Below are 13,908 nucleotides of genomic sequence, written 5' to 3' on the forward strand. Positions count from 1 at the left end.
GACAAGAATGTATTTGATTACAATTAACCAACAATAGAGGAGCTATTGCATTACTGAGTAATATAGACCACCAAATAATGGAAAAGTGATTGAGGAGCAAATTGCAGGCAATTTATAGGAAGATGTAAGAACTGCAGTGTAGTGATGAAGGGAAATTTCAATCATCCTAATATAGACTGGGATAATAACAGTGTAACATGCAAAGAGTGGGAGCAATTCCTAAAATGTATACAAGAAAACTTCCTTTATCAGTGTTTCCAGCCTAACAAGGAAGGAAGTTTTGCTGAATCTAGTTCTATGAAGATAAGAACATAAGAAATAGGAACAGGAGGCCCCTTGAGTCTGTTCCAGCATTCAGTACGATCATGGCTGATCTTCTGCCTCAACTCCACTTTCCCGCTCACTCCCCATATCTCTCGATTCCCTGAGAGATCAAAAATCTATCTATCTCGGATTTAAATATTCTTAATGAGGGAACATCCACAACTCTCTGGGGTAGAGAATTCTCAAGATTCCCTCTGGGGAATAAAGTGGAGAAATGTAGCATGTTTTAGTGGGAGAGCATTTGTGGAACTGTGATCATAATCTCATCCAGCTTCGAATAATAACAGTAACGGAAAAGGACAAGGTACAATCAAACATACTTCAGTACAGGAGGACTCACTTTACTGAGTTGAAAAGGGATCTGGCTCAGATGGATTGGAATCAAAAATTGTCCAGCAAAACAATAATGAAAAATGGGAGGACGTCAAATAGGAGATGCTTCATCCAGAGTAGACACATTCCTATTGGAGCACGGGAAGAAGGAAGGAACGGCATTCACACCTGGAGCACCCTGGGTGATAAACGATATACAGGTCAAAATGAGATGGAAAAATACAGTACATGGGAATTGTAAAGTTCGGACTACAGTAGAGAACAAAACTGAATATAACAAATGCAGAGGAGATCTTAAAGGGAATATGAAGGGCCAAGAGAGCATATGAGAATAGATTAGTGGCAAACATAAAAGGGAATCCAGAATTGTTTTATAAATACATAATAATGAAAGGGTAGTCAGAGGAATAGTGGACCTGATTAGGGACCAAAAAATGAGAATTTGTGGAGGCAGAGGGCATGGATAAGGTATTAAATGAGTAATTTACATGTGCTTTCACTAGGGAAGAGGAGGCTGTCAATGCAGCATGAAAGGAGGAGGCAGGAGTGATATTGAGTAGAATAAAAATAGACAAAGAGAATGTCCTTAAAAGGTTGGCAGTCCTTTCAAGTAGAAAAGTCATCAGGTCTGATTGGGATGTATCCTGAATTACTGAGGGAAGGAAGGGTGGAAATTGAGGAGACTGTGACCACAATCTTCTAATCCTCCTCGGATGATGGGTGGTGCCAGCGGACTGGAGGATTGCAAATGTTACATCCCTGTTCAAAAAAGGGAAGAGGGATACACCTGCCAACAACAGGCCAACCAGCCGAATGTCAATGATGGGGAATCTTTTGGAAACAATAATCCGAATAAAAATTAATTGGCGCTTGTAAACTTATGGGCCAATAAATGAAAGTCAGTCCGGATCTGTTAAAGGCAAATTAAGTTTGCCTAAAGTCATCAACTTCTTCAATGAAGTCATGGAGTGGGTTAATGAGGGTAGTGTGTTGATTTTGTACACATGGACTTTCAAATGCTGCCTGACAAAGTACCATATAATAGACTTGTTAGCAAAATGAAAGGCCATAGGGTTAAAGGGACTGGTGGATACAAAATTGTCTAAGGGACGGAAAGCGGGGAACGGTGGTGCGATGATGTTTTTCAGACTGGAGAAAAAAATATAATGGTGCTCCCAGGGGTTGGTATCAGGACCACTGCACTATTGTGTGTATATTAATGACCTGAACTTGGGTATACAGGGCACAAAACCCAGTAAACAGTTCGGGGAATAATGACATGCTTCTGGAGGACATTGACAGACAGGTAAATTGGGCAAACACATGGCAGATGAAATTTAGCAGAGAAGTGTGCATGGTAAATTTTGGCAGGAAGAATAAGGAGAGGCAATATGTATGTAATGGAGTACAATTTTAAACAAGTGCAGCAACAGAGACATGTTGGTGTACCTGAAGGGCTGGAGGCAGATCACGTTGAGAAGGATGTTTAAAAAACATATTTGTGATCCTTGGCTTTCTTCATAGAGGATTAGATTAAAATAAAACAAGGAGTTTATGCTAAACCTTTACAAAACACTGGTTAGTACTCAGCTGGAATATTGTGTTCAATTCTGGCACCACAATATAAGAAGGATATCAAGGCCTTGCAGAGGATGTGGAAGAGACTTACTAGAATAGGAGAAAGGATGAGGGACTTCATACTCTGCTGTAACCTGGAATACAATGTTTTGCAGATAACATATCAACTGAAATGGAGAATTCATCAAGTAATCAACGTCAGATTCAACACCCTGCTGCAAGGGAAGGTGATCAGGACACAGGAACCGGTACCAGTGAACAAAGTCAGATTCAACACCCTGCTACAAGGGAAGGTGATCAGGACACAGGAACCAGTACCAGGGAAGCGACTCATTCTCCCAGAGATGTAATACTTGAGAATAATACAAGTATTGAACGAAATACAGGTTAGTAGAATTAAACTCATTACAGTTGTTCCAAGAATATCTGATACCTCAATTACTACAGCAAAACTCTCCATTCCTTTACTGACCAACAAAAAATATGTAATAGACATGGAACAGTAGTTCACAGCTGTAATTGGTGCATATTCTGGATTCTCTTTGCTGCACCTGTCTTTTATTATTTCATTTTGTTAAGGAAGAAGTGCTAATGAGGTAGTAATTGCTTTTAACGTGCAAAATAGGCACTGCCCCGATCCGCCCGCGCTCGCACCCCGATCCGCCCCCGCTTGCACCCCGATCCTCCCGCGCTTGCACCCCGATCCTCCCGCGCTTGCACCCCGATCCGCCCCCGCTTGCACCCCGATCCGCCCCCGCTCGCACCCCGATCCGCCCCCGCTCGCACCCCGATCCGCCCCCGCTCGCACCCCGATCCGCCCCCGCTCGCACCCCGATCCGCCCCCGCTCGCACCCCGATCCGCCCCCGCTCGCACCCCGATCCTCCCGCGCTCGCACCCCGATCCGCCCGCGCTCGCACCCCGATCCGCCCCCGCTCGCCCCCCGATCCGCCCCCGCTCGCCCCCCGATCCGCCCCCGCTCGCCCCCCGATCCGCCCCCGCTCGCACCCCGATCCTCCCGCGCTCGCACCCCAATCCGAGTTCCAGGATTTTGACACAGCGACAGTGAAGGAACGGCGATATAGTTCTCAGTCAGGATGGCGTGTGGCTTGGAGGGGAACTTGCCGGTGGTGGTATTCCCATGTGTCCCATGTCCCTGTTCATCTTGGTGGTGGAGGTTGTGGTTTTCGAAGGTGCTGTTGAAGGTGGCTTTGTAAGTTACTGTAGTGCATCTTTTAGATGGTCCACACTGCTGCCACTGCACACTGGTGGAGGGAGTGAATGTTTAAACTGGTGGATGGGGTGTTGATCTAGCTGACTGCTTTGTCTTAGATGGTATCGACCTTCTTGAGTGTTGTTAGAGCTGCACTCATCCTGGCAAGTGGAGAGTATTCCATCAGATTCCTGACTGTAGACAGTGAACAGGCTTTGGGGTGTCAGGAGGTGGGTTACTCACTGCAGAATTCCCAGCCTCCGACCTGCTCTTGTAGCTACAGTATTTATAGAGCTGCTCCTGTTCAGTTTCTGGTCAGTGGTAACTCTCAGGATGTTGATGGTGGTGGGGTGGGTGTGGGGATGAGGTGCTCAGTGATGGTAATGCCGTTGAACATCAATGGATGGTGGTTAGATTCTCTCTTGTTGGAGATGGCCATTGCCTGGTGCTTGCCTGGTGTGAATGTTACTTGCCATTTACAGCCTAAGCCTGAATGTTGTCCAGGTCTCGCCTGCAGGCACGGACTGCTTCAATATCTGAGGATTTGTGAATGGTACTGAAAACAGTGCAATCATCAGCGAACATCCCCACTCCTGACCTTATAATGGAGGAAGGGTCATTGATGAGGAGTTGAAGATGGTTGGGCCTGGGACACTTCCCTGAGGAAGTCCTGCAGCCTATGGTGCAACCTAACAGTGCGTGAACAATTATGTAATAGTGATAATATGATTGAGTTTAATTTGTGTTTTGAAAGGGAGAAACGCGAAGCAGCTGCTAAGATTCCACATTTAGGTAAGGCTGACTTCAATATGATGAGACAAAGACTGTCAACAGTAAACTAGGCAAAGCTGTTAATGGGTAAAATGATAGCGAATCAGTGGGAGGTGTTAAAAGAAGAATTTGTGATGCAGAACCAGTTTATATCCCTAAGACTGCAATCGATCAAATGCTGCCTTGATGTCAAGGCCAGTCGCACTCTCATCTCACCTCTGGAGTTCAGCTCATCTGTCCATGTTTGGATCACGGCTGTGATGAGGTCAGGAGCCGAGCGGCTCTGGTGGAACCCAAACTGAACATCAGAACTGTCAATGATACCTTCAATAACTTTGCTGATGATTGGGAGCAGACTGATGGGGCAATAATTGACTGGATTATATTTGTCCTGCTTTTGTCACAGGACATACTTGGGCAATTTTCCACTTTGCCGGGTAGGTGCCAGTGTTGTAGCTGTACTGGAACAGTTTGTCTAAGCTAGTCCTGGAGGACAGGTCTTCAGTACTACTGTCAGCATATTGTCAGGGCCCATAGCCTTTGCTGTATCCAGTGCCTTTGGACGTTTCTTGCTGTCACTTGGACTGACTCTAATTGCAGATATCCTAACTATAATCTTCCAAAGTTCTCTCGAGTCAGGAACCATTCTATTAGATTTGAATATTGTGCTGCTATTTAAGAAAGGTGAGAGAGTGAAACCAGGGAATTAGAGACCAGTTAGCCTAACATATGTTATCAGGAAATTCCTAAAGTCTGTCATAAAGATAGAGTGACTGAACACCTTGGAAAATTTTCAGCTGATCAGATAGAGCCTTCAGAGATCTGTAAAGGGTAAGGTGTCATGCTTTCGAGAATTGTGACATTGAAAAATTACAGACTGCAGCAGAAGAGTTATAAAAATTGACTTTGCCTTTCAAGAAAATGGATAATCCTGCAAATGATGGCCACACATGCATTCGGATAGTGGCACATTGTCTGTTTAGAACAAAGAATATCTTCAAAGCTAAGAGCTGTCAATTGTTCCCATCCTACACCCATCCTGAAACATTCCTGAGTTGAATGGAATAAAAACAATAAAGGCCTGAAATACTCGGCAGGTCTGGCAGCATCTGTGGAGAGAGAAGCAGAGTTAATGTTTCAGGTCAGTGACCATCAGAAATGGCAAAGGCTGGAAATGTAATAGGTTTTAAGCAAATAATGCGGGGTTGGGCAAGAGATAAGCAAAGAGAAGTCCCCCTCTGAACTTTCTGCACTCCGTTCTCTCAGGTCTAACCCTGACAGTGCCATCAAACCTGCAGACAAGGGTGGTGCTGTTATTGACTGGTGTACCAACCTCTACCTTGCAGAGGCTTAGCGCCAACTCTCAGACACTTCTTCCTACTTCCCCCTGGACCATGACCCCACCACTGAACATCAAGCTACTGTCTACAGGACTGTCACTGACCTCATCTCCTCTGCAGATCTTCCCTTTACAGGTTCCAACCTCATAGTCCTGCAACCCTGGACAGCCCGCTTCTACCTCCTTCCCAAAATCCACAAACAGGACTGTCCCGGCAGACTCATTGTTTCAGCCTGTTCCTGCCCCACTGAACTTATTTCTTCCTATCTTGACAATAACTTTTCACCCCTGGTCCAGTCTCTTCCCACCTGTGGTGGTGCAGTGATAATGTCACTAGACTAGTAATTCAGAACCCAGTTCTGGGGACATGGGTTTGGATCCCACCACCACAGATGGTGAACTTTGAATTCAATTCATAAATCTGGAATTAAAAGCTGGTCTAATGATGACCAGGAAATCACTGTCGACTGCTGTAAAAATCCATCTGGGTCACTAATGTCCTTTAGGGTAAGAAATCTTTTCCTGGTCTGGCCTACATGTGACTCCAAACCCACAGCAATGTGGTTGACTTTTAAAAATGCCTTCTGAAATGGCCAAGCAATCTGCTCAGTCCAAGGGCAGTTAGGGATGGACAACAAATGCTGGCCTCGCCAGCGACACCCAGATCCCACAAACAGATAAAAAAACATGCGTGACTCTTCTGACACCCTACGTCATTTTGACAATTTTCAGTTTCCTGGCCCTAACCGCCTCCTCTTCAGTATGGACATCTAATCTTTCTACACCTCAATTCTCCACCAGGACGGTTTGAGGGCTCTCTGCTTCTTCCTTGAACAGAGGCCCAACCAGTCACCATCCACCATCACTCTCCTCCACCTGGCTGAACTTGTTCTCACATTGAACAACTTTTCCTTCAACTCCACTCACTTCCTTCAAGTAAAAGGTGTTGCTATCGGTACCCGCACGGGTCCTAGTTATGCCTGTCTTTTTGTGGGATATGTCGAACATTCCTTGTTCCAGTCCCACTCAGGCCCCCTCCCCCAACTCTTTTTCTGGTAAATTGATGACTGTGTTGGTGCCGTTTCATGCTCCCGCCCTGAACTGGAAATCTTTCTCAACATTGCTTCTAATTTCCACTCTTCTCTCACCTTTACATGGTCCATCTCTGTCACTTCTTCCTTTCCTCAACTTCTCTATCTCCATCTCTGGGGATAGGCTGTCTACTAATATTCATAAGCCCACTGACTCCCACGACTACCTTGACTACAATTCTTCACACCCTGCCTCCTGTAAGGACTCCATTCTATTCTCCCAGTTTCTCTGTCTCCGATGCATCTGCTGTGCTGATGCAACCTTCCACGACAGTGCGTCTGATATATCTTCCTTTTTCCTCAACCGAGGATTCCCCCCCCCGCTGTGGTTGACAGGGCCCTCAACCGTGTCCAGCCCATTTTCCGCACTTCTACCCTCACCCCGAAGAACAGCGACAGGGTTCCCTCTGTCCTCACTTTCCACCCACCAGCCTCCACATCCAAAGGATTATCCCCCGCCATTTCCACCACATCCAGCGTGATGCCACTACCAAATGCATCTTCCCCTCCCTTCCCCTGTCAGCATTCTGAAGGGATCGTTAGCTCCGCGACACCCTGGTCCACTCTTCCATTACTCCCGACACCTCATCCCCTTCCCACGGCACCTTCCCATGCAAATCACAGGAGGTGTATTACCTGCCCATTTACCTCCTCTCTCCTCACTATCCATGGCCCCAAACACACCTTTCAGGTGAAGCAGCGATTTACTTGTACTTCTTTCAATGTAGTATACTGTATTCGCTGCTCACAATGTGGTCTCCTGTACACTGGGGAGACCAAACGCAGACTGGGTGACAGCTTTGCGGAACACCTCCGCTCAGTTCGAAAGCAGGACCCCAAGCTTCCGGTTGCTTGCCATTTCAACACACCCCCCTGCTCTCATGCCCACATCTCTGTCCTGGGATTGCTGCAGTGTTCCAGTGAACATCAACACAAGCTCGAGGAACAGCATCTCATTCCCCGATTAGGCATGCTGCATCCTGCCGGATTGAACATTGCATTTAATAATTTCAGAGCATGAAGGGTTAGTTATTTTTTCTTTTTTACTTTTTATTTGCTTGTTTTATTTTGTTTCATCATTCATTTTTTTTAACCATGTGCCTACCCACTGCTTTTTTCATGTTTGTGCTTTGGGCCAGGCTGTTCTATTGTTCTGTCAATTAACACCCTCTGTGCTTTGTCTTTTACCACACCATTAACGTACCATTTGTCTTTGTCCCATGATCTTCTGGTCAGTTATTCTCTGTGACCTTGTCCTATCAACACTTTCTCTTTGGTTATCTCTTGCCCCACCCCCACTTTCTTTGTTTGGTAATGCTCACAGGAGGTTTCAGCTGTTTGATATCAGAGGAAATGTAACAGTTTGGATAGAATACCGACAATGTGTTTAGTTTTCTCCATTTGTGTTCACAGATCCGAACTCCACAATCACTGATTTCCTGACAAAGTGCGACGATTACCAGCTGTTCAAGTTGATGAAATTCTACCGGGACAGACTAGAACAGGCGATTGAAGAAGGAGTGGAGGGACTCAGTCTCATATTAAAAGAGGAGGACCATTTCACTGGACAAGAGCATCAAGTAAGTGGGAAGGATACAGCATGAGGTTAATTTGTTCTAATGTCACAGAACTGATAGAATATTGTAACATGGGAGCATAGGAAATGCTGGGTAAAAAATGACCAAGGTCTGACTCACCTTCTAACATTTGGGCAGTCACATACTGCACTGATAATGGAGTTGTTAATTGTTAACTGATCTCTATCAGCTAGTCTACAACAGACCCAGGTATGTGGAAAAGCCCAGAGGTGGAGAGCTTTGGGAACCAGAGGTCTAAAGTCACCTGTTCCTTCCAAGCATGTTACACTCACCACGTTTGGGTCCAGTGACATAGTGATCATGTTACTGGATTGTTATACCAGAGATCTGGATCAATAATCCAGACACCTGAGATCAAATCTCACTGTGGCAGTTTGTGAGTTTGAATTCATTAAATAATATTGGATATTTGTCAAAACCCAGCTGGTTCAGTAACATCCTTTAGGGAAGAAAACCTGCCATCCTTATCCAGCTTGACCTACCTGTGACTCCAGACAAAGTGGCGTGGTTGACTCTTAATTGCCCTTTGAAATGGCCTAGAAAGCCACTCAAACTGCTACAAAAAAGTAGAATAGTAAAACCAGGTGGACCGACCAGAATCATATTCTGTCACACAGCCCGCTGACCCTCCAAATTCCTCAGTAACATCTGCAGACTTGGAAAAAAAATTGAAAGAACTTATCCCACAGCTCAGTTAAGCAACAGCCTGACCTAGGTATGATCGAGTCTAACCATCAATCAATATCCCAGACTCCTCCATCACTATTCCTAGGTATGTCTTTTCCCACCAGACAGAACGATGGGAGATGGTGGCCCAGTGATATACAGTAAACAGGGTGGGCCACGAAAGACCTCAACATTGACTCTGAATCCCGTGAAATCTCATGACCTGAGGTCAGACATGGACGAGGAAACCACTTTCTGATTATTGTCCTCCCTCAGTTGAGGAATCTGTATTCCTTCATGTCACGTGGAAGAAGCAAGGGCCCAGAATGTACTCTGGAGGAGGTGAGGGTGGAGAATCTGTAATGTCCATCAAGAGTGGGTCAGTAGAACCACTCCTGACCGAGCTGGCCAATCCTGAAGGACATATCTGGCAGACTGGGCATGCAGAGGATGGCGAGAGAACCAACACAAGGGAAAAAATCTACTTGTCCTCACCCATCTATCTGTCGCAGATGTATCTGTCCATGACCGTATTGGTAGGAGTGATCACCACACAGTCCCTGTGGAGACTAAGTCACGTTTGGGAACTGAAGACTCCTCCATCATGTTGTGTGCACTACCACCGTTCTAAATGTGATGATACAGAATAGATCTATCATCCAAAACTGAGCATCCATGAGGTGCTGGGAGCCACGAGCAGCAGCAGAATGATATTTCACTACATTCTGTGACCTCATGGCCTGTCGTATCCCTCACTCTACCATTATCATCAAGCCAGGGACCAACTCTGGTTCAATGAGGAGAGTAGGAGAGCATGTCAGGAGCAGCAACAGGCAAACTGAAATTGAGGTGCCAACATAGTGAAGCTACATCACAGGACTACATGCTGAACAGCAGAAGTGGCATGCTGTAAACAGACAAGCGATCCCACAACCAACAAATCATAAAACTTTACAGTCCTGTCACACCCAGTCATATAGTGCTGGACAATTAAACAACTAACTGAAGAGGACGTTCCACAAACATCTGCATCATCCATAATGGCGAAGCCCAGAGTGCAGAAAACAAAGCTGAAGCATTCGCAGCCATCTTCAGCCAGAAGTTTCAAGTAGATGATCCATCTCTGCCTCATCCTGAGGTCCACACCTTCACAGATGCCGGTCTTCAGCCGGTTTGATTTACCCTACGTGATAAAAGAAATGGCTGAGTGCACTGGACACAGCAACTTCTATGGGCCCCGGCGATATCACATCTGTAGTGATGAAGTAACCACATCTCTAGGAAGCTGGTCCAACACTGGCAGCTGCCTGACAAATTGGAAGAATTGCCAATGTATGTCCTGCTCCACAAAACGCAGGACAAATCCATCACCCAATCAATTACCGCCCCATAGGCTACTCACAATCATCAGCAAAGTGATAGAAGTTGTCGTCAACAATGCTGTCAAGAGGCACTTACCAATAATCTGCTCATCGATGCTCAGTTTGGGTTCCACCACAGACACCCAGCTCCAGACCTCATTCTGGCCTTGGTCCAACTCTGGATAAAGAACCAAATTCTAGAGGAAAGGAGAGAGTGTTGGCCCTTGACAGCAAGACAACATTTGACCGAATGTGACATCAAGAAGCCCTAGTACAATTGAAGTCAATGGGAATCGAGGAAAACTCTCCACTGGCTGGAGTCATGTCTAGCACAAAGGAAGATGGTTGTGGTTGTTGGAGGCCAATCATCTCAGCCCCAGGACATCACTACAGGAATTCCTCAGGGCAGTGTCCTCGGCCCAAAGATCTTAAGCTGCTTCAGCGATGACCTTCCCTCCATCATATGGTCAGAAATGGGGATGAAGATTGCACCGTGTTCAGTTCCATTTGCAACTCCTCAGATAATGAAGCAGTCTGTGACCACATAGAGAAAGACTTGGACAACATTCAGGCTTGAGCTCACAAATGGCAAATAACATTCGTGCCATACAAGTACCAAGGTACAAATCAGGAGTGTGATGGAATATTCTCCACTTGCCTGGATGAGTGCGGCTCCAGCAACACTCAAGAAACACAGCACCATCCAAAACAAAACAGCCTGCTTGATTGGCACCCCATCCACCACCTTAAATATTCGCTCTCTCCACCATCGACGCACAGTGGCAGCAGTATGCACCATCTACAAGATGCACTGCAGTAACTCATCAAAGCTCCTTCGACAGCACCTTTCAAACCCATGACCTCTACCACCTAGAAGTACAAGGGAAGCAGGTGCACGGGAACATCACCACCTCCAAATTCCCCTCCAAGTCACACACCATCCTGACTTGGAAATATATTGTCATTCCTTCATTGTCACTGGGTCAGAATCCTGGAACTCTAACAGCAGTGTGGGTGTACCATCACCACATGGACTGCAGCGGTTCAGGAAGGCAGCTCACCCCCCACCTTCTCATGGGTAATAAATGCTGGCCATGCCAGAGGCATCCACATCCCATGAATGAATAAATAAAAACTGTCATATCTTAAATTACACTAATAGTGCATCTCAAAATGTTATTTTCTGAAATATATCTGTCTAATTCACAGTTGAATGAATCAATACTAACTCCAACCTCCCTAGGGAGTGTGTCCGACAGACTGACTGTTCACTCACTGTAATATTGTTATGAGAGATTAGTTGTGAATTTACCCTCCTTGAAGCTCAGGCTGTGTCCTCTGTTTCTACTGTACTGCACAAAGTGAAACAGCAATCATATCACCTCTCAACATTCTCTTTTCCAGTGAGGACATTCCCAGATTACACAATAGTTCCTCAATTCCAACCACTTCCTTCTCTCAGTTATTCTACTTCCTCTTTTCAGTAGCAACATTAACGTTTATGTACTGAGTCAATCAGAATTCTACAGTCATCTAAGTGCAGTCACATGAATGATTTTCGGAAGTGACAGGATTATCTCATTCTTTCAGCTCAATCTTGCACTGTTAATACACCCCAACATGTAATTTGCTTCCACGCTGCCACTGAGAATTGTTGCAATGTTAGATCTTCAAATTGCAGATTGTTAAAGGATAGAAACTGGGAAATAGGAAAGAAAGGATAAAATGGCAAATACCATGAATCTGAAACAATGTTCTGAAGAGGTGAAAATATTAGTGGATCCATCAGTATCTGTACAAAGAACAGGGTAGTGGTTCGAGTGTAACTGGAGTCTGGACTGAAAACAAAGGGAAAGAGTTTTAGTCGGATTGGAAAAAAGAGAGAAGAGAGGCAACAGGCAGGAATTGGCGGGAAGGCAATGAACCAGCCAGGAAACTGCTTAATAGTAAATTGGGGAACTTTAGATGACAAAAATAGCCTGTGGGTTAAACAAAAGCCATTTAAACACAAAGAGCTGAAATGATGAAAATGTGAGAAATACAAAACGGGAAAACAACCCAAAAAGAAACTGAAGGGACAGAATAACCTGGTTTCCCATTAATACTCTGCATTTAATTCATCGCATACTTACAGTCTTGAAGACTTCCATCAACTCATCCCTTAATTTTCTCACCTTGCGGGAATGATTGCTAAATTCTCAAATCCCACATTAACTCCTTAGTCTCTGGTAACATCCTGATGAATCTGCAGGACAGTGTCTCGATTGTTTTATTTCATTCCAAAACTGTCCACAACTTGCTCAGTTACTTTCCCCTGTGCCCTTGGTGTGCAGCGTCACTTCCCAGGTGGAATATCAGGAAATTGAACTCATTCAGTGTGTAATTTTCTGCCCTTGTGCTCTCGGTGTGGAATGTCGCTCTCCATGTTCTCCATTAGATATTGGGAAGATTGACACCACAAACTCCATCTCTTCACCTCTTGATTTTTCCCCCTGCCAGACAACCAGTGATATTCACCAACATGTTGCAGCACAGACATTTGACAAAATTATTGACTCAACCATGGACATGGGGACAGTTAATCTGCATATAAAGTCTATAGCCAACCTAATGTCATCAAAACAGAGTAAATTTAAAACACATTTCTCCCTATAAATAAAGTAGCTAAACATCACTGGAAAGCAGTACAACTGTATTTGCTAACAAGCAAGTAAAACAGTATGTGATGCCAGTGTGAATTACTTTTGTTGACAGAATAGAGCTCGCTACACCATGTGCTAACATTGTATTTGCATATAGGCAGAGAGCTAAACTATTATGTGACAAAAACCAGACTGCGAGAAGTAACAGTCTCTTTCCCAAGCTGGGTTGAATAATCTTTCTTTTCGAAGTTAACGCCACGTTTTTTTAATGGGTAAGAACAAAAGCGGGAAAAAACATTAACATCCAATTAGAATTCACAGCTACTTCCCAAGTCCCTCCTTGGTCATTGAGGACACTTAATACATGTTAGACTTTATAAAATATGTTCCAGTCCAAAACTTGAATGAGATGTGACTGTGGAGTTTGATGTCCTTCGCAAAGTTAACATCAGAACCTGCGCAATATTGCTGTGGTCTTTGTGAAACGGTTCATTTACTCAACTTCCCATTCTTCTCCTTTCTCTAATGCTAAACTAGTATTTTTGGGGGAGTTTCTAGTTTGTTTCGGTCAGAGGTGTTTTTTTTAATGAAAGGAATTGTTGTCATTCTGCATCACTTGTTCTCCCTCTTTCCAGCAGGTTTTCTCTAACACACACACCCCACCTGTGCTGTGTCTCAAATCGTTCTTCCCACCCCTCCCCCTCCCCCAGGCCCCTTTATAACTGAAATAAGTTTCTTTCAAGTTTTGGGGTTTGATGTTACAGTTTATTCATCTTTATTTCCTCCAAAAGAGCTGGAACGCTGATGGCCGTTAACCCGGACCTGTCACCAGGAGAAGCTCCGCACTTGCCGTCCCGTGGGACCGGGAGCTGCTTATTGGGGGTGTTTGTGAAGCATTACCGCCCACCCACCCGCTGGCTCCGTCCCCCCAGACCCCCACCCGCCGGCTCCGTCCCTCCATTCCTCCACCCGCCGGCTCCGTCCCCCCCAGACC

The 13,908-nt window shown here is 45.2% G+C and overlaps 1 protein-coding gene across 9 annotated transcripts in view; it reads left to right on the plus strand.

Annotated features, from left to right (window-relative positions):
* The window catches only part of LOC137361430 (NACHT, LRR and PYD domains-containing protein 3-like), a 110,644-nt gene that overhangs the window by 39,847 nt on the left and 56,889 nt on the right, over positions 1-13,908 (plus strand). For 8 of the 9 annotated variants that reach the window (XM_068026288.1, XM_068026287.1, XM_068026282.1 and 5 more), the window contains 2 exons: positions 2,391-2,621; positions 8,061-8,227. In XM_068026288.1, the coding sequence (XP_067882389.1) occupies positions 2,408-2,621; positions 8,061-8,227 (381 nt within the window). In that variant the 5' untranslated portion in view covers positions 2,391-2,407. Of the gene's footprint in view, positions 1-2,390; positions 2,622-5,093; positions 5,359-8,060; positions 8,228-13,908 lie in introns of those variants that run through there. The other variant, XM_068026290.1, reaches the window with a different exon arrangement.

This window comes from Heterodontus francisci, unplaced genomic scaffold, assembly GCF_036365525.1.
Source record: "Heterodontus francisci isolate sHetFra1 unplaced genomic scaffold, sHetFra1.hap1 HAP1_SCAFFOLD_106, whole genome shotgun sequence".
NCBI lineage: Eukaryota > Metazoa > Chordata > Chondrichthyes > Heterodontiformes > Heterodontidae > Heterodontus > Heterodontus francisci.